The sequence below is a fragment of the Molossus molossus genome, unplaced genomic scaffold, assembly GCF_014108415.1.
Source record: "Molossus molossus isolate mMolMol1 unplaced genomic scaffold, mMolMol1.p scaffold_m16_p_8, whole genome shotgun sequence".
NCBI classification, from domain to species: Eukaryota; Metazoa; Chordata; class Mammalia; order Chiroptera; family Molossidae; genus Molossus; species Molossus molossus.
The window spans coordinates 85,426,359-85,450,864 of NW_023425402.1; the positions used below are offsets into that span (position 1 = coordinate 85,426,359).

General features: G+C 42.5%; 2 protein-coding genes across 2 annotated transcripts in view; both read right to left on the reverse strand.

Moving 5' to 3' along the window:
- On the reverse strand, positions 1-23,364 carry LOC118621118 (pantetheinase-like). Its single transcript, XM_036248409.1, has 9 exons — positions 23,005-23,364; positions 21,438-21,495; positions 18,865-19,092; positions 17,448-17,578; positions 9,061-9,253; positions 8,171-8,462; positions 7,135-7,496; positions 1,464-1,634; positions 1-441 (listed from the first exon to the last, which is right to left on the reverse strand). Exons 1-9 carry the CDS (start codon positions 23,061-23,063, stop codon positions 295-297), a joined length of 1,641 nt encoding a protein of 546 aa, XP_036104302.1. The 5' UTR covers positions 23,064-23,364; the 3' UTR covers positions 1-294.
- Positions 20,956-24,506, reverse strand: part of LOC118621116 (vascular non-inflammatory molecule 3-like) — a 15,525-nt gene continuing 11,974 nt past the window's right edge. The window contains exons 8-9 of the transcript XR_004957627.1: positions 21,438-21,495; positions 20,956-21,183 (exon numbers count right to left, since the gene is read on the reverse strand). The gene's annotated coding sequence lies outside the window, so the exon portion shown is untranslated. The remainder of the gene's footprint in view (positions 21,184-21,437; positions 21,496-24,506) is intronic.

Here is a 24,506-nt window from a genome sequence, read left to right on the forward strand (position 1 = left end):
GCCAGTTTGGCTCAGCAGTTAGAGTGTCGGCCTTCGGACCAGAGAGACCGGGTTTGGTTTCAGCTCAGGGCACATACCTGAGATGCAGTTTATCCCCTACCCATGTTGGGGTCCTGTGGCTGGCAACCAGTCCATGTTTCTCTCTCTCTCTCTCTTCCTCCTTCTCTCCCTCCCACTCTATCTGAAGATAAATGCAAAAATGTCCTTGGATGAGGATAAAAAAAAAATTATTCAAAAGAAAAAAGAAAATATAAAAATGCAACCAACTTCATGAGCATACCACAGATGTTACAACTATAGCATTACTATTAGTGTTTCTGCCGTGAGGTGTGACGAAGCACTGGATGGGTGGTCCTTCTCATACACCCTCCCAAACAGAGTGACTGTCAGGACAGGTCCAGATGGTGGCTTCAAGCTAAACAAGCGTCCATCACTTGACACCTAATTAAAACAAAAAGAAATTGAGGGGGGGGGGGTCTAACTTTAAGTTATACAACTCACAACACACTTTGAAAATTCAGAACAACTGGATGAGGAAACAATAAAGATAAAGGCCAGATTCTGTTCTACCAGAAATATTCGGAATGATACAGAGCACAAGAAAAACTGGAGCTATGGAACTGGCACTGACCCATTTATTACTGAAAGGCTGCTAATCAATGTTTTAGAATTTGCTTACCTGAGGAAGCATCCCACGAATTAATAAACATAAAACAGTGGATTTGGGAGTACATAAGAGAGAGATCTAGTCCTCTCAGGCAAGCTGAAGACTCCTCCAATGATCAGAAGAGACTGACTAAGGGGAGTTTGAGCGGAGCCACTATCAACGCTGTCAGTGACTCACCACAGCTCTCCAACCTCCCCGTGGTCCCCAGCTCCCCACAGGAGCTGTTTCCATCCGGACAGAGTGGTGACAACTTGCAGGGATTCAGCAGAAAAGCATGGCGAGGCAGAGTGCTTGGGCAGTAAGGATTATTTCTGGCCTCTAGAAAAGATTCCTCTTTGCTTTCTTGCCCACATCAGCCACTGTGAAGTTCTCTTTCCTCTGCTTGTCATTGTTTCCCGTTCTCTTCTGGGCACATGGAGCCTTCACCACCCCATGAGGGGAATTCCTTTTTACTTCCCGAGGTCATTGCTGCCCAGCAATGCCAGGGGGCTTCTGGTGGAACTGCTCCTGGGACGCCTCACATCCCCTTTCTGTTCAGCCGACAGCCCAGCCTCGTCCCGATAGCCCCACAATCGTATGTCTTTATTCTCAAGGACACCCTAATTATTATGTTCAGACTTTCCAGATTAAAAAAAAAGAAAAATGCATCCTACTCACTGTCTTGTGAGCCCTAAGGACAATTTTACCCTTTTCAAATGGAGGTTTTTATGGTATTTGTAAGCACCTTAGGTTTTGTACTAAAAAAGTGCTTCCTCTTACATGAAATGAGTTGGCAATATTAAGCAAAGATTTTTACCTGAAATTCTCCAGGTGCCAGCTGAATTCCACTCAGCAACACCTCAGGAAAGACATACTGGGTTCCAAACGTACCACTGAGGGAGAACATGTCAAACCTGGTGGAAGCAGTTTCGACCGAGTGACCACAAGTGTGCAAGTTGGTTGTTTTACACTTCAACAGGGTGCAGATCTGGGAAAGTAAAAGCAAACTGTGAATTCCGCAGAAAGCCAACTCACACGCTCTCCTGACCCCGAAATAATGCCATGTCCCTTTGTTTGGTAAAATAATACTATTTCCTCAATTGATTAATCCAATTCATTGCTGAATAGCTAATGCAACTAGTAACGAAAATAAGGAACTCAGACCCTGGTGTTTTCTGCCATTCACTGTCAAGCAGATTGAACCACAAAAAGAAACAATCAAATCTTTGGTCTGTAGCTGAGAACCACTATACCGTCATTTTCAAGTTAGCAACGCTTTTAATAAACAAGTGCTCAATTTTTTAAATCATTACATTTACTGGGGTGACATTGGTTAATAAAATTATATAGGTTTCAAGTGTACAATTCTATAATACATCATCTGTATCTTGCACTGTGTGCCTACAGCCAAAGTCAAATCTTCCATGTTTATTTTTTTTTTAAGTTTAATTTTGACACTAGTTTAATTTCTTGTCTCTGCCACACAATGAAAGAACTTTAAAGTTGTAGTGAACCCTAGATTTGATCTAGAGACAACCCCTGTGATCTGAAAAAGTCATATATTTTATTTTTGTATCTGAGCAAGGACTGAAACAGCTGTCACTATACTACATAGCTATTTAAATGTGAATTCTAATTGTATGTATCACCTAACCATGCAGAAAGTCCCCAAAATAAAATCTATATTCTTTAGTTTTTTTTTTTTTTTTTTATCCTCACCCGAGGATATTTTTCCTTTTTTTTTTTTTTTTTTTTGTACAGATAGAGTGGGAGGGAGAGAGAGAGAGAGAAACATCGATGTGAAGGGACACATCGAGTGGCTGCCACCCGCACGACCAACCAGGGCCGGGGACAAACTGCAACCAAGGTACGTGCCCTTAGTGGGAACCGAACCCGGGTCTCTCCGGACCGCAGGCCGACACTCTAACCGCTGAGCCAAACCGGCTAGGGCTATATTCTTTAGTTTTTAATCTTCACTGAGGATATGTTTTTATTGACTTTAGAGAGAGAAGAAAACATTGATGAAAGAGAAACATCCATCGGTTGCCTCCTGTATGCGCCGTAACTGGGGATCAAACCGCAACCTTTTTAATGCACCGGATGACACTCCTACCTACTGAACCACCAGCCAGGGAAAGATCTGCCTTCTCATAACTCCACCTGTACTGCATCTTCCAAACCTATACCAAGCCATCTTCATTTCTTGCCTGACTGAAGCAACAGCCTTCAACTGGCCTCCCTACTTCAGCTTTTGTATTTAAACAGAAAGCACTTAGGGCAAGTGTATTATGATGGGATACAAACAACTTTCAGATAAAGGTAAACACACGCTTCTTTTTGTTCTCTTGAAATCCTACTAGAACTAACATTAATATTTTCTGAAGATATAAATCTACAAGGATAGGAGTCCAGGAGGCTAGATCATGGCACACTTTTAGAAGCTGGGAGGTCAATGCAAAAATCGTAACTGAGTTAGCAGATCTAAGAAAGCCAAGTCCCAAACTGCAGCGAGGAAAAGGCAAGAATCAACCTAACTACCCTGCAAAGCACTCCAGAGACCCCACCCCTGGAGCCCGAGGTACCTCACCCGCTGTTAACGTTGTGGTGGCTACAGTAAGCAACGCTGGTGGGGAGCTGTCAGATGCCTCAGATACTGAGTCCCCTCCGTGGATGGGCAACCGCCCCTCCCTATTCCAGTAAAAGAAGAGAGAGTTTAGTTCCTGAAAGGGCAAAGCAGATGGTGTTTGGATGGGGGTTTTAAAAAGCGTGATTGAAGGGGATTATATGAATGAGTCATACTGAGTGTCGGGATCATCTGCCTTTACCACCACCCCACCCTACGGGGCCATCTCTCCCCGTGGGCTCGCCCTGCTGGCAGGGAGGCACCTATCCTTCAGGAATAGGGTTGCCAGGAGGAACACGACAGGAGTTCCAGTTAAATCAAGTTCAGTTACATTGAAAATACTAAAAATAGTTTTTTAGCATAAGAATATCCTAAGTATCATAAGGGTCTTACTTATATGTGAAAATACATACTCCTTATTTATCTGAACTTTAAATTTACTTGGTCATCCTGCACTAGCAGGATTTGAAACTTGAAAAACCTGACCAACCCAAGAGGAAGTTGTTAGCTCTTAACTTTCGTATTACTGCCCGAAGCCTCTCATTGCAGGAAACCCAAACCCATCACCCCAGTCAGGCAGAACGGAATCAGGGAACCAGAACGGAATGACGGAACCACCCTAACCCACCCAAACTGCAAACGGTCCCTCAACAAGAAAAACAAGTTTCAGGAGACCCCAGCCCCCGACCAATCAAGAACTCGGGAGACCCCAGGCCCGACCAATCAAAGACGACCAGGTCTCCTCCACTGAACAACACCCCCCCCCCCCCGCCCCACCCCTAAATTTAAAAATCCTTAGTCTGGCCCTGGCCAGTTTGGCTCAGCGGTTGGGGCGTCGGCCTACGGACCAGAGAATCTTGGGTTTGGTTCCTGCTAGGGGTACATACCAAAAAAAAAAAAAAAAAAAATCCCTAGTCTGTACAAGCCGGTTGCTACTCTTTCCTTAAAGACAGTCCGGCAGGCTAATTCCCAATAAACCTGCGCTTCTGGAGACCCTGCACCTCCTCATTCCGCCTCATTCTTACAGAAGTCTCTAAAGATACTTACTGAGGGATTCCCCTAACCAAAGGCCAAGTTAAATCACCCTCAGCTTGAAATGCCAAGTATTACCCATGTGCTTAGAACTTTCAGTTTTTGGTAATCCTAAAGTGTCACCCTATATAGGAAAATAACTACTAAATTTAGAATTTTAAATTCCAAAACCTGTCTGGCACCAGTGGTTTAGCCAAGGGACCACTGCCCAGCACGGTAACAGAGGGTTCTCTTGACAGTTCCAGGGCAGAGAAGGGACTTACCACTGCTCTCCTCCAGGGGAGCCAAGACTGGTGGAGGCAGAAAGGCAGGATGGGATTGAGGAGGGGAGGAAAAAAAGAGAGAGAAGAAGAGCTAAGAGATGGCTATCTTGTTTTATAACCAACTTTCTTAACTTAAAAAATATATCCCAAAAAATAAGAAATAATATATTGTAAATTTTGAATTTTAAAAATTAATATGGCAACATATTATCATATATACCCCATACATAGTGCAGTTAATGTCAAAATGTCACAGAACACATGGTAATATATATATGGCAATAAGTAATTTTCTACAAAATGTGTTTAATGTGGGTTGTTTTTTTTTTTTCATTTATCTTCAGATAGAGCAGGAGGGAGAGAAAGGGCAAGAGAGAGAGAAGCATCTATGTGAGAGAGACACCCCAACTGGTTGCCACCCACACAACCCCAGGTTCTTATTTTTCTGTTCATTTCCTGCCCAAACACTGGAGCTCCGAAGGTTCCACCTCCAGACCACTGTTCTTTGTTATGTAGTTAGCTTTGTAATGCCATTCACTCTTGTGTGTTTAAACAACACCTTTATTCTGCTGATGCTCAAAATAATATTTCTAAATGCACTGTCTCCCACATGCATCAGACCCATGTGTTCAGCAGCCTATTGGATGGCTCCAGCTGAATGTCCCGTAGCTGCTCCCAAAGCGGCACAGCCAAGGCAGGACCCAGCAGGACCCAGCATCTCCCCACGGCTACCCAGTTTGCTCCTGCCCATGCATTCTGACCTGTCAGAGCATCACATCCACCAACTGCTCTTGTTAAAAACCTGGCACATTCTAGACCCTTCACTCTGCTTTTCTCTTCCATGTCAAATTAGCTACTAAGCTCAATTTCCTAATTATTTGTTGACTCCATACTCTGCTTTTATTCCTACTAACATAAATCTTGGTCCAGGTTCTAAGAGGACTATTTTAATCATCTAACTATTCATTTTGTCCTTAGTTCCATCATCCACAGTGTAGCCAAGATAATCTACTCAAAACCAGATGCAATACCGTATAAATGGTGTCACCTCCCAGCAGAAGAACGCCACTGGCACAATAAAGTCCGAATCTTACTGTGTTGTGCCTTGGTGACACCAAACTGCTCGCTCTTCCCTGCATTCCTTGTTCTTTCACATACCCACACCCTCGTTCATGCTCTGCTTTCCACCTCGGTTCTCTCCCTCTTTTTTACTTAGACAACAGCATAAGCTTATACATCATGTCTCCAGAAATGTCCCTGGATCCCCAGATTAGGCAAAGTACAGCTCCCTAGTATTTCTACAGCAAAGTGTGCATTCTAGGTTCTGTCACATGCCAATCCGTACTGAAATTGTCTGTTCATATGTCTTTCTCCCCTAGATTCCGCATGAGGAGGGTCTAGACTTTTTCATGTCCATGTCATCAGCGCAGAATGTATACCTGGGAGGTAGGAGGCAGTTGATCAGTGTTTGTCAAAATGAACAAACACTGGTAGAGTGCCATCACACAGCAAACAAAACTTGACCCCGCGGGGGCGGTTCCGGCACTCAAGGGGCTTTCAATCTCATATAAAATTATGTACATAATGTGACAGCACACGTCTTTGATAAAGTTAAGCCCAGGGTGCCTCGGGGCACATAAAAGAGGCACCTGGCCCAGTGGGAGATGGGAGTGGTGCCGCAGGAAGTGTCAGGGCACCTTCTTGAAGACAACGCCTGAAAAGCACTAGGAGGGAGTGTCATCGATAAAGGAAACAGCCTGTGAAACACCCAGCGGTTCTGCAGGTGCTGGCATATTGGAGATGGGGCCAAGTCTCAGTATGACATGTCCCAGGGCCCATATGGGTAGAAGTGAGAGAAGACAACAGAGAGTAGAAAAGGGCACATAAGACTTCAGTGTCAGGAATGGACCGGATGGAGCTGAAACTGTCAGTAGGAAACTCTGTTAAGAGGATACTGTGATAACCTACGTGAAATAAGATTGGAGGATCAAGGAAGATAAGACCAGAAAGAGAACAAGAAACCTGATTTTTCTTAGGAGTTCCATCTCATAAGACTGTTACAGGTCCTGCATTATGTTGAAGGATAATAGATAGTTGAATCTTTTCATCTATAAACTATTTTACTATACATCTCAGAGAGCAACTCCATATGTCTCCAGGTCATACTTAGTGTTAAGCTATTTATACAACAATATAGACATTAATGAACATGTAGGGAAAATGGCTAAAATTGTTCAGGTAGGAAATATCAGACGTTAATAACCCATTAAAATAGTCTCTAATGTGATTATTATATAATTATAAACACTGGTACTGCAAAATAAATGTTTTGCCTTTTTTCATCCAGTTTGAAATCAGACTGACATCTAAAATTGCAAGTTAGCAAATAAAAATTTAGAATGCCTAACTAAATTTGAATTTCAGGTAAACAACAAACTTTTTAGTATACATAGCCCCCAAAGTGGGACATACTTATAATAAAAACGATTCCTTGTTTACCTGAAGTTTGAATGTAACTAGGTGTCTTATATTTTATCTGGTAACTCCACCGCCACCAAAATAAGTGTTACCTGTAAATGGTAGCTCCCTTCTACAGTGTGCAGTCCATCAAATGCCCCTAGGGCATACACTTCATCGGCTTCCTTCTCAGACATCTTGTAGCTTAGATGACAACAGAGATCTTTCTGACAAACTGTGTAATTTCCTGTGTCTCCTTTGAGCTCCAAGAAGGTGAATTCATCAAAAAAGACAATGCTCTTAAATTCCTTGTTTCCTGTGGAGAGTGCTTCTATACCACTGGCATAAGACGTCCAGTTCACCACGACTGGGTGGTTTGGGTGGGAATCCAGTTGTGAGAGAAGGAGTTTTCCCTCCTTGGTCTTCATATCATAATGAAATGCTCTTGGAGAATCAGGTGCATAGATGCCACTTCCTGGAAGTTGTAAGTTGGAAATGACATTTGTAATAGAAAAGTGAAAAGAGATCAAGTAGTTGTTATTATTATCTAAAAATTTTTTTCTTTATTGATTTTAAAGAGAGAGGAAGAGGGAGAGAGAGATAGAAACATCGATGAGAGAGAACATCAGCTGGCTACCTCTTGCATGCTCCCCACTGGGGATCGGGCCCACAACCTGGGCATGTGCCCTGACCAGGAATCGAACCAGTGACCTCTTGGTGCATGGGTCAATGCTCAACTACTGAGCCGCAGCGGCCGGGCTTGTTATTATTATTTTAAACTGATATTTACATTTTATTTCCTCTAAGGTATATATTTTATTAATGTCAGTGAAATATGCTAAGGACAACAGATGAGAAAAATATCCACTAAAGTATTACACCACAAGCCAAGAACAACATCACATAAGAAGTGGTGAATTCTGAAAAAAACAGATAAAAGGTGTTGATTCAAGTTGAATAAAACTAAATACATTTCAAAACAATTTAGATGAAGATTGATTCTACCGCATGTCACTAGCTAGATACGCAAAAATTAAGAGTCAAAAAACATCATATTAAGGAGAACATGTACATATTAGTTAGGAAAAAATATATTTTTTTAATTTTTGGATTACATCAAGCCTGTAAATCTTAACGATTATACATTACCTGTCATTTTCTTTGCGGGATGATGTATATTTGATGCAAGGAAATTGACCTTCATGCCCATAGCCCAAGCTGAGTGAAATTCAATAGCTGACAAATGTGGCAACACATTCATCCAAGCTGTGGGAAACAGGACGGTGTCCACATGGAAGTCCTTCACCAGGGTCACAGCAGGATCGTGGAAGAGTATATCAAAGCACGTGAAAATGCCAAACCTTCCGAACGTGGTGTCGAAGGTCACAGCCTCAGGCTCCTTGGGTACATTGAACTGACCTTCACCCAAGAAAAGGTTTTGCTGCAATAAACAGAAGATGAAGACAAGAGAAATCTCCTTTTAGAAAATAACCTGGATGTCACTATGTCTGAAAAAGTACAAGCGCACATGGATTGGACAATGCTAATTTCATCTGTGACCACTGGCTTCATAGGGAAAGAGTGTACAGAATCCAAGATTACTACAGGGAATCCTTATGTGTTAAGACCTTGAATCTTACAAGAGGTAAAAGTGAAACAGAACCCGCATAATTGCCAAGAACACAACTATTTTCTGAGGATAAAGAACTTTCTTTGCTTCCTTCTAGTGAAAGCCAAGTCTCTCTGACAAGGGGTGTTTCATTCTAGCCTTGAGCCATTTCCAGAGCATTCTTTAAAAGGACAAAATCCAAAAGGTGACACTATATTTCAATGCAGGAAGTCCTACTGATTCTCACACACTCTCAACAACCTTTTAAGCCTCTTCATAAGAGCTTCCCACATCTAATCATTGCTGTCTATGTTTATCTCTACTCAGCTTCTAAAGTATGCTTAGTATTCTCAATACTATGAATTTTTCCCTCTTCCTCACATTATTTTGTTACGCTTTTAGAAATTTAATTATTTGCATTGAATTCTACCTTATGATAGCGTGCCACCAATTTTCCTTGAGAGTCAAATACCACATCAGTGTTGTATTGGTAACGGCCATCAAGGGGACACTGGGGGTCACTGGCATTGCATGGCTTCTTGTCGCCAATATTTGCCACAACGTAGATAGAGTTTTCCTTGGCCAGGCAGCTGAGTCTGTTTTGCACTGGGGTGTGGCCAAATCTGGTATGTGTTATTGGAAGAAGAAAACAAAAGTCAAACTTAGCTTTTAACAAAATTCAGAATGATAGCAGCCTGAACTTGTTATGTAATAAACACAAAAAATAAATTTCAAACATAGATAGAAGGGAAGGATTAAAACAAAGAGAGACTCCAGAAAAAATATATGCTTGTGGAAATTCACTTGTAGTTTTTTCTTCATAACATTTATCATCATCTATAATCATATATTCATTCATGTGTTAATCATATAATGTATGTTACATCTTATAGGTATTATGGGACAAATACACACATCTCCTATTCACTGATCCCATGCCTGACAGAAAAGAGGCATTATTTTGAATAAAAGAAGGTCAATTTAGAAGATGTCTGGGAAGATGGCAGAGTTGGAACCACCAGGAATCTCTCCCTCCACATAGATTGCACTTGCAGAATCTAATAAAAGTATTTTGGAACTCTGACATGGAAATAGGGAACAGACTGACGAACCGCAGAGGGAAGGGGGCCTGGGGGATGGGAGATAAACTAAAGAACATATATGCATAACCAATGGACACAGACAATAGTTTGGGGAAGGCAGGAGGGACGTGGGAGCGGGGAGGAGGGGGGTCAATGGGTGAAAAAGGAGGGACATCTGTAAACTTCCAACAATAAAGATAAAAAACTGTTTATATTCTTATAACTACATAATATTTACAGTGTAATGAATAGTATGTTATAATTACATTGCCTTTATTATTTTTCTTGTCTTTTTTTTCCCTTTGGAGTTTATGATTGCTTCTTTTTTCCTTGCATTATCTTAGTCTGCCCTATTCTCAAGTTCTTCCAGTGTCTCAAGGACAATATAAAGCTCCACAGGGCAGGCATTTCTGCCTGTTGTGCTCGCTGCTGTGTACCCTGAATCTGACAGCTTGAACCAGAAGTCAGAATAATTTTATCTACCTAAGATGATTGCAAAACTCAAGCTGCACCAAAACTGCTTATTAGATGTCAAGTACTATAAACTAAAAATTATTGTTTTTATTAAAAACAAAATAACTATTTTGGAACTCTGGAGTTTATTTGAAGGTTTGAAGCTTCCAGGGGAAGGCTTGGAAGGTAAATTGCAGTCGATTTTATTTTATTTATTTATTTATTTATTTATTTATTTATTTATTTATTTATTTATTTTTGTTATAGATGTTTCCCCTTTTCCCCCCACTGATACCCCCTTTTCCTCCCCTCCCTCCCCACCCTGTCCCCTGCTTTGTTGTCCATGTCCATTAGTCATGCATACATGCATGTAAGTTCTGTGGTTTATCCCTCTTCTGGGGATTGTCAGTCTGTACCCCACTTCCACGTCTCTGGGACTACCTCATTCCTCAGACTGTTATATTCATTATATTTCACAAATAAGTGAGATCATGTGCTATTTGTCTTTCTCTGTTTGGCTTGTTTTGCCTAGGATAATACTCTCCAGGTCCCTCCATATCGTCTCAAAGGATAAGACAGGTGTGAGGTGATAGCTCATTGTTGTTTTAATTTGCGTCTCTCTGATGATTAGTGACATTGAACATTTCTTTATATGTCTCTTAGCCATTTGTATGTCCTATTTGGAGAGGTGTCTATTTAGTCCCTCTGCCCATTTTTTAATTGGGTTCTTTGTCTTCCTTTTGTTGAGCTGTATGGGCACTTTATATATATTGGAAATTAACCCCTTATCTGATGTATCGTTGGCAATTATGCTCTCCCATCGAGTGGGTTGCCTTTCCATTTTGGTGGTTGTTTCTTTTGCTGTGCAGAAGCTTTTGAGTTGGTGTAGTCCCATGTGTTCATTTTCTCCTTTGTTTCTGTTGCCTTAGGTGATGTATTTTTCAGTCGATTTTAGCACTTAACTCGGCACTATGACTACCCATGACTCATCTTCGCCCCGGCCCCCGTGGCAGACACACATGCAGGCATTTCAAGAGCACCCTGCAGGCAGCTTGTGGGAACAGGATGAGCAATAAGTCTCCTCTCCTCCAAATGTTGGGAACCTGTGTTCTGATCATTGCTAACTGTTTCTGGTCTTGGAGATGCAGATTCAGGGACAGGCAGCCTTTGTTGCACCCCCCAAACGTTGTTGCAATTCTATCCACGTCTGGCTGAAGTGACTTCTTGAGGATTTATAAGCTCTCTCTCCGCCCCGCCCCCCCTTTTGGGCACCAAACATAAGGACTCAGACATAAAAAGGCAGCCACGTATATAGGAGAGTTTAAAAAGTTACCGCACGTGCCCAGGGAATGGCACAGGCTAACAAAAGACTGAGAAGACCTGAAATTACATTTCAAGTTTAGCACAGCACAGAAACAGCCTACAACAATCAAAACAAACAAACAAAGATACAAAACCCTGAGGAATGGAGAAGTTTTGATTTCCAGTTATCACATTGTAAACTTCAAATGTTCACTCATCACCAAAATAAAAGGCATACAAAATCAAAACAAAACAAAAACAGGCAAAGTATGGCCCATTCAAAGGAAAAAAATAAAGGACCAGAAACAATCCTGGAGAACGGTCAGATGCCATACTTAGGGACATCACTTTTGCAGTTTGAGGTGCAGCAGTGAAAACTAGCATACATTTCTTTTTCCCCATTTACACTTTCATGGGTAGAAGACTGGTTTTTGCCGTAGATCTTAGTAACCTTAACATATGATTTTTGTTCTTTGCTTATTAAGATGAGAACTTTCACATTTTCACTTAAAGGATGTACATCGTGGCTTCTTTGGCATATCCAAATTGCCAGCATCACTATTCTTGTGCTTTGGGGCCATTATTAAGTAAAATAAGGGTCACTGGCACACAAGCACCCTGATATGGCAACAGTCAATCTGATCACTGAGATGGCTTCTCAATGCCTGATGGGTGGTTATCGTGTACAGTGTGGATACGCTGGACACAGGGGTGAATCATGTCCTGGATGGGACAGAGTGGGACAGGGATGGATTTTACCATGTTACTCAGAATAGAGCACAATGCAAAGCTCATTAATTGTTTGTTTCTGGGATTTTCCACTTAATATTTTTTGGACCACAACTGACCACAGGGGCCAGAGTTGGAACCTGCAATCCAGGTATGTGCCCTTGACCAGGAATCAAATCCTTGACCCTTCAGTGCGCAAGCTAGTGCTCTAACCACTGAGACACAGGCCAGGGCCCATCAGCAATACTGATCTGCAGTTTTCTTTTCTTGTGGTGTCCTTATCTGACTTTGGTATCAGAGTAATGTTGACCTCATAAAATGAGTGTGGAAGTGATCCTTCCTCTTCAACTTTTGTAAGATTTTGATATGGCTTAACATTAATTCTTTAAATGTTTGGTAGCATTTTCCTGTGATAATTGTTCATGTTATTCTCTTATGATTCTTTGTATTTTTTGTGGTATCAGTTGTAATGTCTCCTCTTTCATTTCTAAAAATATAGACTGCTTCACATCATTCTCGCACAGGGGCCACGCCAATCTTCTCTGTATCTCTCCAACTGCCCACGAGGAGCTACTGCTCAATGGGTATACCAGCTGAGATTTGCTAGAGAAAGTCCTGGAGATGGATAATGGTCATGGTTGCACAGCAATATGACTGTCACGAATACCAATGACTATACATTCAAAAAGGGTTAAGATGGTAAATTTTACATTATACATATATTACCACAATTAGAAACAATAGGTGGAAAAACCTTAGGCGGTAAGAAAAGAGAAATCTTACTCAGGAAAACTGATGAATCTTTAAAAAAGAAAAGCACAAGGGGAATCTTAAATATGCATGTCATAGGAGATAGAACTCCGCGTAAGAGGCTAAGAAACCTGTTTCAGATTCAATAGACAAGGAGGGACCATTAAATGCTTGGAGGACAGGAGTAATATGATCCGAATTTCTTTAATAGACCCATTAAGTTTAATAGGACTTCACAGTGTAAATGTACTAGAATGGCTAGAGGTAAATGTAGGGAAATCATTAGGAAGCTGTTTCAGTAGTTGAGATTAGAGGCAACCAGAGTTAGGCTAGGACAGTGCCAGCCAGTATGGAAAGATGGGAATACTGGAACATTTGCTAATGCTTAATTTCTTTATTTTTTATCATATTACCAGCTGTTGTCCCAGAAAAGCAACTTAAATGCAATTTTGAAAAGTGAAACCTCAGAATATGTGACATTTATCCACATTTATTTTGTATTGGCACCATGCCAAAATAAAAATAATTAATGGTTAATACTGAGTTACTGAACTGCAGCTAAGACTGGGATAACTCTTGAATGAATGAAAATGTGGTGCCATCTACTGACAATAGTAACGAAAGCTTTCTTTGAGTATCTAATCGAGACCATTAAATCTATAAATTGGTGCAAAACATAGCAATCATCTACAAAACATATCCTGGTTAAAAACCAGGAAGTATAGAAAAACGTATCTAAAAATTACTTTAACGCATTTATATAAGTGACCATTTGATAACTTCCCCACTCATTTGCTTCAATTATATACAAAATACACAGAAATAAATGCAACGCATAGAATCACTTGAAACATGACTCCCAAGTCTTTCCAGGTCACCTGAAGTGGTAGAATGGATACGTAAAGTAGAAGCCTGGTGTTTTGGATTTCTGAAGCAGTCCTGATTACATATTTCCCTCTTGTTTGATTGTTTTTAATCTTAAAATTGCATCATTTCTCAGAGTGTTTGCTATAGCCAGAAAGCCTCCAAAAATTCTTTGTTAAACCACATATCCTGATTTAAAACTTAAAAATGAATTTTGCTGCCCTGGCCGGTTTGGCTCAGCGATTGGAGCGTCGGCCTGCGGTCCAGAGAGACCCGGGTTCGGTTCCCACTAGGGGCGCGTGCTTCGGTTGCGGTTTGTCCCCAGCCCTGGTTGGTTGTGCGGATGGCAGCCACTCGATGTGTCCCTTTCACGTCGATGTTTCTCTCTCTCTCTCTCTTCCTCTCTTTCCCTCCCACTCTATCTGTACAAAAATTGGAAAAATGTCCTCAGGTGAGGATAAAAAAAAAAGAATTTTGCTTATATGAGCCTGAAATCTGCCTGTCACTTAATCCATATTTGCCAAGCCCTTAATGTTGCAGAGACCTCTGACCGGGTGCTATTGGGAACAGAAGGAGATGAAACAGAACAATGAAAATGCATTTCCTAAGACTTATTTCAAAGTGTTAATTCTCAAAATATAACAAAAATTACTAATTACTGAAGAAGACATTCACTCATTTATAGTAAGTACACATTTAATATTCAACACGTATTTGCTGAATTCTTACAAAGTGCCATGGCTAGATGTGTGAGCATCTGAGGCAGGGACATGCTGGGCAGACCTGCCCAAGTGCAGTGTGGGAGACACTGGACTGTATAAGATATGCTGGGTGCACTTCAAAACCATGTCATGTTACTGGACAAACCATCTCTGCACACAAAACCTGAACTTTCAGTGCAAACAATACACCTAAAACAGCAAAATGCTTTTTTATACAAGTCAACTCAGTAATCAAGCTTTTTCTTAATTTATTGAACTAGGGATTGACTCTTTAATCTTTAAGCCAGGTCACCTTGATCATAGGTGCAGACATTTACTGTGCGGAAGGATGCCTCTTATGCAAGAACTCTTACAGACTCACAGAGTGGCACTCCTGGTCCATAAGAAATTGTCAATGAAAAAATGTTGGAATTAATACATTTCTCTTTGAGTTAGGTTATTGCACATCGGTTGTCTCTCAAGAAATCTGTGAGCTTTCTTCTTCAAGGCAATGAAAGCTTCTGAGTCTAACTGTTTCTCTCTAAGCCTCCCAGGGACTCTCAGAACTATAGGGCAGTCCAGTTGTAAGTATCGGCCCACCACCATGGTGCCTTGTAACAACTGCTTCCTCTCCCTTATTCAGGTGGCTTCCAGTTGTTTTTATATCTAAACTGTCCTATTTTTTAATTACATAAGGTTCAGTAAGAAAGCTCAAATCCTTCTGGAAGCATATGAAGTATGAATATTAAATAAATAAATAAATGGAAATGATATGGTCCTGTTCCCAAAACACCCAGGCTAACCGGTGATGCAGGCACCAAAAAAGGTTGGTGACCGTGAGCAAACAATGGGGTATTTCAGGTATCCTCAACAAGACAAGCCATCTGATTGCATGTGAAGAGCAAAAGGGGATGGGGGGTGGCGATTTCCAAAGGGAAGGACTACACGTCACCGAACCATGGGTACTGGGTCAATGTGGGCAGCCCCTAGGAGCAGGAGTTTCGTCCTTACATGTGTCCACAGGTGGGAAGCTATTGTCATCAGTGGTTTCAGGCAGGGGCTTGGGTCTACAGGAATGCGGATGTGCAGTGGGGTGCTTCTTTGCAGTGTGAGTTTCCTATATTGTCTGATTCCTGGTGTCCTGCATTCCTTCTCCAGCCAGTTCTCCTGAAGAACAAAGGCTCTGAACGCCTCTTTTGTTCTCACTTCCTGCATGTCATCTTTCAGCAAAACCTGTCCGAGTTCCCTTCAGACTTTATTCAGAATCTGGTCATTTCTCAATACTCAGACTTCTAACACCTTGGTCCAAACACCATCATCTCTCTGCCTCAACCGCTGCAATGGCCCCTGTACTCTATTTTCTCCATTATCTGCCAAAGAGGTTCACTTGTCAGAACATGTCACTTCTCTGCTCAAAACTCTCCAATAGCTACCGTTCGCTCAATTAGCAAAGTCATTATCATGGCCCACAAGTCCTTATGCAATCCTGCCCCTCCTGATCTATCTCCTACCTCTTTCCTCCTCCTTCACATCACTCCAACCACACAACACTCTGCTGGTCCTCAGATGCCAAACACACACTCTGACCACAAGATCCTGGTATTTAGAATCCTCTCGGGCTGGAACGTTCTTTTTCAGATGCTTGTCTGTCCTACTCCCTCACTTCCTTTAAGTTTTGCTTAGATGTCCCGTGAAGCCCTCGGATGACCGACAAATTAAAGACCCACATGCGCCACCATATTTACCTGTCCTGTTCATATCACAGAAAGGTAGAAAGGTGACAGGTGATAAATAGTTAGCTAGGTATATATTATCCTTTTTTTGTCCAATTGATTATTATAAACTCCTGGAGGATAGAGGTTTTTAATCTGTTTTGATCAGCCCATTTTCCAGAATAGTGCCTGGACATAATAGGGTCTCAAAAAAAATGTTCAATAAATGAATGAAGGCAAGGGATGGAGATTCAATTGGCTGATGGAAAATATAAATGGAAAATCAAACTCCTTAAAATGGAACATCCTAGTGAGGATTTTCTGGAGGCCCTTGGAAATTTGGTTCTAAGGAAAAGTCGATTTATACTGGAAGTGATAATAGAGTTCTTGCTTTTTAGAAACTGAAGCTCTAGCATGGGAAATGGCAAAATAAGAAACAATTACGATGCAGTGAAATATAAGTAAAGTAGATAATTAAGATAAATAATATCGAAACTTGTCAAAATCAAGGTAGCTCTATAAGCAGTTACAGTAGTTAGTTCATGTGGTTTTGAGAGGATTGCAGAGGAGGAATTCCTACAATTTTAGCTGTTGGAAAGAAGGGAGTTAACTGACATGCATCTCTTAGATGTATCAGATATTGTTTTGCTTATATTAAAAGTAATAGTTCTATTTTCATCACACTTCATATTTCTTTAGACTGGACTTAATTTAAACCACTTACACAGTTCTACTTAAGCTTTCAGGATTTCATGCACATTAACCTCATCAACTACTAATGGATGAGAAAGAAAAATTTTAAATTCTAAACAACTGACATGTGACTCTCTTTTGCTATTTACTCACACATTTTTTTGAATTACAGACCCAATAGAGAAACAATTTTTCTGTTCCCCAGTAAGAAGTCAAGGAGGCTAGAGTCTGGACCTGGTTCTCCCACTAACCAGCTACCTCGTGACCCTAAGGAAGTTGCACTATCGTCTCTCCAGAGTCAGTCCCTCCGTGGAAATTCACACTGAATTTGATGATTTCTGTGTTAACTTCTAGCACTGATTTCTGTGATTTTATTACACACATTTACTTTTCTATTAAATGTTTCCCAATGAGATGAAAAATAATAAAACTATCTTGAAACTTAGAGTTCATAGTGGATCTTCTGCAAAATTTTCCCCAGTGAAATAAGCTCACATTTATGATTAAATTTTTTACCGTCTGCTTTTTTACCTGTTGGGATGATTACAAGGGATCCAGTTGACTTGAGGGTCTGGGATATCTTCCAGGTATGGGTAGATAGTTTCCCTGTTGAAGTTCCAGCCATAAAGACCATCTTCTGGAGTCACAATAATATGTGCACCCTGTTAAAAATGTAGCTTAATTAAAATATTTCTCAGATAAGCAAACAACCAAAAAAGGGCCTGCAGGAGGACCTGAGGAACTGAGTGGCTGACGAACAACCATTCAGGTGTTTTTTTTCTTTCAATCTATTCCTCTGATTTCTATACTTTTATAATTTACTTTCTTTTCTTTTTTTGTTTAGATAGAGTAGGAGGGAGAGAGAGAGGAAGAGAGAGAGACACACACACATCGACATGAAAGGGACACATCGAGTGGTTGCCACCCACACAACCCAACCAGGGCCAGGGACAAACTGCAACCGAGGTACGCGTCCTTAGTGGGAACTGAACCCGGGTCTCTCTGGACCGCAGGTCAATGCTCTAACCGCTGAGCCAAACCGGCCAGGGCTAGAATGTACTTTCTTTGCTCAACCACTTGCATTTTCCAATCCTGATGTCATCCTTTATTTATATTTTCTTCCTAAAAATGAATAGCTTTCCAGGCTACTCACAAGTTTGACATGATTGCAGTTGTTAACTATAAACCCAGCTCTTCACCAAATCACCCCTCCCTGAACTTAGACTGGGGCTGTGCCTGAGTGTGGGATTGATTTACAACTCAGATTCTCTGTTTCACTTTCCTTCTGCTCCAGCCTTCCCTGCTCTATCCCCTGCAAACATGATTCCAGCTCCTCAGAAGGAGGGGGCCTAGAGGTACAACCTGAGCTAACGTGGGCATCTTTGGGGGGGAAGCCATCCTGAAAGCTGATTTTTGTATGTACAAGAATGTATATTGCAAATGTGTTAGATGTACGTATCCTTAACTTCCGTGACTCTTCACATATCCCTTGCCTATACCTGATTTACAAATTATCTTATTTAAACCATATTTGTTCAAACCACACACTTTAACTTAACCTTTCATTTAACTCAAGGACTGACTATTCATTAACATATACACTTTTTACAAATTGGTAGCTACAGAATAGTCTCAAAGATGCAAATTACAGCACAAAGAACATAGTCAATGATATCATAATAACCGTATGGGGTCAGGTGGGAACTTGAGGTATCGGGGGACAACTCGAAAGGACGTGGTGTCCTTTCTCTAATAGTTTGGGGAAGGAGGTAGGACTCAGATTGTAAAACGAAAGTTCTTGGCTACCCGGACATATATGTCATCCTCTCCCTTCACGCATGTTTAACTACATACTCTGGCACATATGTGATGGACCCCGACAGTGACCCTGCCTCTTGGGACCCCACGCTTTCTCCCCACAGAAGCCAGCACACTCGAGAGGTGGTACCTGTTTTGCTGCTGATGCGATGGCTCTCTCCAAGAGATCCAGATTTCTGTTCATTAACACCAACGCCTCTTCACGGGACACGGGTAGGAGGGTGTCATTAGGCAGTATCACTACATGCTCATAAACAGCTGCAACAAAGGTGTCCAGGGAGCCGGCTTCCACCCAGGAAACTGAGATTGCCACATAGGCCAGCAGCTGAGCAGCAGTCATGCTGAAGTCCAGAGGCTGCTGCAGAACAGGGCAAGTCCTGATATTTATAGAGAAGCTACAATAAATCACGTGGTTGTCAGAATGGGGTACTTCAAAATCAAATCACAACATCTAACGTTAAGAAAACATAACGGTTTTCCATCGCAGATACCATGTAAACAAATTTCATGACACTTCTGACTGTGCTCCTGAGGGCTGTGAGGAGGATTATTCTGGCTTCTCACTCTGAGGATGGCTGTAAATGCCTAGAATCCAAATTTTCTCTTTACAAAAACTTCAATCATCAGACTTAGTGCCCAGCATGCTACAGAATGACTTCATCTTAACTAATTTCATCTGAAACTATCCTATTTCCCAATAAGGTAACATTCTAATATACAGAAGGCTAGTACATAAACATGAATTTTTATAATTCATATGTTTTACAACTTCAGAGCATAGCAGTGTATGTAAATGATTCGTAGAATAAATAGCTTTACAATTTGGAAATTATTATTGCTGTCATATGAATATTTAAATGCTACACTTACCTTAGTTTCCTCAAAATGGGGAAGCTGGGACAAAGAGGAACACAAAAGGGTTAACAGTTAGTGACTTTGACCAGCAAGCTTGTGTTATTTCACATCTCCTGTGGGTCTGGAATCTGGGGCAGTTTGGCTGGGCGGCTCTTGCACAAGACTGCAATCAGGCTCCCGGCCCGGCTGCAGCTTGGTGGGGAGAGAATTTGTTTCCAAGCTCTGGGCTCACTCGCAGGGCTGGTGGCAAGGTCCCCACTGACTGTTGCCCAGAGACCAGGTCCTTGCCTCAGGTCTTACTTTTGTATCTGGCTCCCTCAGAGAACCCTCCCAAGACAGAAGCTGTGTTACTATTGTATCTGGCTTCCCTCAGAGAACCCTCCCCAGACAGAAGCTGCAGTCTCTCAGTCAATGAATGTGGGAAGTGTCACCGCATCACTTCAGTTGAATTCTATTCATTAAAAACAAGTCAGGCCCTGGCAGGGTGCTCAGTGGTTAGAGCGTCGGCCTGCGGACCAGAGTGACGGGTTTGATTCTGGCCAAGGGCATGTACCTCAGTTGTGGTTTGTGCCTGGCCCTGGTTGGGGTCGTGTGGGAGGCAACCAGTTGATGTGTTTATCTCACATAGATGTTTGTCTCTCTCTCCCCCCTTCTCCTCCGCCCTCACTCCCTTCCACTCTATCTGAAGATAAATGGAAAAAAAATCCTTGGATGAGGATTAAAAAAACAAACAAATCAGTAGGTCCTGTCCATACTTGACGGAAGGAGATCACACAAGATGAGGATGAGGCAGGGATCACTGGAGACCACATTGGAGGCTGCAGAACAAATTGGAAAATAGAAACAATGACAAAGAGAACAAGAGTTGTAAAGGACAAACACATGACCTTGCCCCCTGGATTTTAAGGGAATGGCAAGAACTATCTGCTAATAGGTAACCACTGCACTGTATAGATAACCACTGCTTTGTGTACACAGAAACTGATTGCTCCCTCAGGCATAATAGCTAACTGCAAATACCTGCTTCTGTACCTGCTTGCTTGCTCACATACCCTTAATCCAAATTCCTTAACAGGGGCTAAGACAACTATATAAGCAACCCACCCCCTAAGCTCGGGGCTGCTCTCTCCTCTGCGTAGGATGGGACAGTCGCCGCGCGGCTAATAAAGCTCTCTTAATTTGAACCCAGTTTGGAATCTGAGTCTGGTCTGTCTCATTGGTCTACAACAGAGTAAGAACTAAAGAGGGGAATACAGGTAGATTGAAGAGACAATATCAGAAAGTAGGTTAAAAAGCTTATAGATTTTGATATGGAATAAGTAGGCAAATTTTGTTACTGTTTGTGGTTATCTATTGCCTTTTTAGATTTAATTTTGGATGGCGTTATTATAGTTCAATTTGCAAATGTACTATAATAAATTTATTCTGTGGCTACCAAAGTAACCCAGAGGTTACGACCGCCCAGCTGTCCCGAGGCTGCAGCACACCCTAGCTGCTTGCTGACCTCCTTTTGGTTTCCCACTCCCACGTGTGTGGGATCCACATACTTCACGGTGAGATGTCATTGTTACATACCAGTCTATAAAAGGAACGTCTGAAATAAAAGTTAAAACTGGAATGAGTTACCAAGAGGTTTAAAAAATTGCTTATTTGGCATTACGAAGTTAAAAATATCAAATAAGAAGCTCGTATTGGTTTCCAGTCTGACATATAAAGAGCTTGAAAGTCTTCTCTCCCATCTTCACACCAAGAAAATAGCTGAACAACTGAAAATCAATCATTGTTCTTACAGTAGAGAGTTGAGGTCACAGGACAAACCACTGCCCCAAATTAGAGAGACAGATTTACCTGCAGCAGAAGTCCACTCTTGGGGCCAGTCCTGATGTCGACGTAAAAATGTCCAAACCTGTAGAGAAGTTTTATGAGTTTACTTGAGCCAAAATTGATGACAATAACCAGGAAGCAAGATCTCCAATGTTCTGGTGAATGAGAGTTTCTTGGGGTTTTTTTAATGCATTTGGAATTAAGGAGGGACTAGAAGGAAATGACGTGGAGGCGGAGAACCAAGGCACAGATTGGATCACAGGATACTTAACAAGATCACCTGCTCTTTGAGGGTGGTTTCCCTCATGGCCTCTCTGGGCATGTACTAGCCAAGCATGAAAGGAGGCATTTCTACCACGTGCTAACCTAGATTCACAGAAACAATAGACAGGTCATGCTAATGGTAAAGATTAACCTTTTACTAAAGGAGTCATAGTGTTTAGGGCATGACTGCTCACTTTGATCTGCCCAGTTAGGAGTTATGATCAGATCACACTGTGTGGTTACTTTCTGTAGCACCCCATTTCATCCACACTGGTATGCCACTTCAACTGTCATCGATGAATTAATTGCTAGAGGCTCAGTGTGGATAAACTTAAGAGTTAAAAACCTAGAGAATTCCAGTGTTAGGAAAGCTCTCACACTTCTGTGAGTTTTACCTCCAAAAACCCCAACTCAAACCGGTCCCATAGCCTGGGGACTGGGGCCAGGCAAAGTGCTGGACCATTGTCTCCTTGCTCAGCCTTGCCTCCCACCCTGAACGGCCTGCCTCGAGCTTGTAGATTAACTCCCATCTTGCTCTTATCGATTCACATTCCAGAGGCTCCGTGCATAGCCCCCGCAGGGCCAAACCCTAAGGGACAAATTCCAGCTACAACAGGCAGATATAAAAGACACGAGCCCCTACAATGAGCGCGGCTTCTCCGACTCCTGTCCCCCGAGTCGGTGAACCCGCCCGGAGTGCACCCAATAAAGCCTGATCCCTGTTTATTCGGCTGATTGGCTCTCCAGTCTCTTCTCTGTTTTATTCGGCGGCGCCCCCGATTCCTTACAAAAACAACTGAGAAAAACAAACAAAAACCTCTGGACTTTCTAAAGAACGAGGGAAATAAACCCCCTTCAAAATATGCCCCAAGCATTTTGTTCTCCTTATCGAAAGCCTGCCCTGGAGGGAAATACTTAGGAGTGCCCAGGCAATCCAGGGAAAGAAGAACCTCAACTCTACCCTCCTGGCTTTCCCTCTCAACTAAGGGGAAAGAAGAAGGTTGAGAAGGACTTGTGAAGGTGATAAGGCACTGGCTCACTACCAGACAGACCTTATCACTGGCCCCGTCACCCCCTCCCCCACACAGTATCAGCAGCACTCCAATCTGGCCTCTGTGGCTCACCTGGCCCACACCAGCCAAGGGACAGTCTTCAGGGGGAAGCTGCAGTTTTGCAGTGAATGCCATTAGCTGAAGCTGAAACATGGGCACCAGCAGTACCTGCGGCAACACCTGAGCGGGTTGTCCTGATACCTGGTGCCACCGCGTCACCCCTGATAAGCAATCTACAGAGTGCAAGCTCCCCAAACGCAGCCTGCTGCTCATACAGAGTAGAGACGGAGGCAGTGGTCTCCAACAAAACTTGTGTGTGGAGAGGAGCCTCCATGAAGATCCCTTCAATCAAGCTGCACAGGGGAAAGAGTTGCCTTTGAGAGGGAAAACGGGGCACTCTGCTGCCAGAGTAGGAACAAGACCACAGTGGTCTGCACTGTGCAGACAGCAGGCCCCAAGAGGAAATCAGCGGTACGTCTTGCCCGGAACAAGTGGAGAGAATCAGAAACAGGGAAAAAAGAGGGGAGACCTAGGACTGAATGGGGTGGGCACTGCCCCTTACACTTCATATCCCCAGCTCCCAGCACAGTGTACACAGAAGACCTAATAGAAGCCACTTGTCAGGAAATAGACTGATTTTTTTTTTTAAGTTTTTTTTCTTTATTGATTTTTTTAGAGAGAGAGGAAGGGAGAGGGAGAGATAGAAACATGGATGAGAGAGAACATCAATTGGCCAACTCCTGCACGCCCCCCACTGGGGATGGGGCCCACAACCTGGGCACGTGCCCTGACTGGGAATTGAACCAGCGTCCTCTTGGTGTAGGGGTCGATTCTTAACCACTGAGCCACACCAGCTGGCAATAGACAGATTCTTGCGGCAACACTGCCGCTAGCTTGCTGTGCGACCTTGGATCGTTTATTTCTCTGATCAGTTATCTCCTCAGTTGATCCAGCTGATCTAGCTGATGCAAGGAAGTCAGTGCCAACACTGATCTCATGGTGATTCTGAGGATGAGATGAGGACATCTGGTGAACTCTGAAGAGCCACCTGCAGCATGTGTGTATATGTGTGCACACCCGTATTTGTGTGTGTGTGTGTGTGTGTGTGTGTGTGTGATATTGTGATTTATAATAAGAAATAAGAACTTGGTATTTGTCTCATGCAAAGTTCCCCTGAAAACCCTTGAGATTTCCCAAGTGAGCAGAGCAATCAGGGAGTCTTCTTTTATGTGAATGAGGTCGCTGTGGAAAGCAACTTACACAGAGCTTGTTGCTGTGGAGCCAGCCTGGTGCCGAGAGGGTTGGGACTTCCAGTCCCGCCCTCACCTCAGGGGTGGGGAGAGGGGCTGAAGACTGAATTTAACTACCAATGGCCAAATACTGTAATCAATACTGCCCGTGTAATGACAGCACTCAGAGAGCTTCTAGCCGTGAACAGGTGGAGATGCTGGGAGGGTGGTGCCCTCAGAGAGGGGCATGCAGCCTGTGCCCCTTCCCCATACCTTGCTCTACCCATCTTCATTTGGCTGTTCCTGAGCTATACCCTTTTTTTTTTTTTTAACTATTCTTTATTGTTGAATGTATTACAGACGTCCCCTTTTTTTCCCCCACTGATCCCCTCCTCCCCACTCCCATCCTCCTCCTGCCTTCCCCACACTATTGTCGGTGCCCATTGGTTATGCATATAGGCATAGAATTTCTTTGGTGTATCTCTCCCCCCCCCCTTTCCCCCTTCCCTTTGAGGTTCCTCAGGCTAACAACCAATTTGTACTTCTTA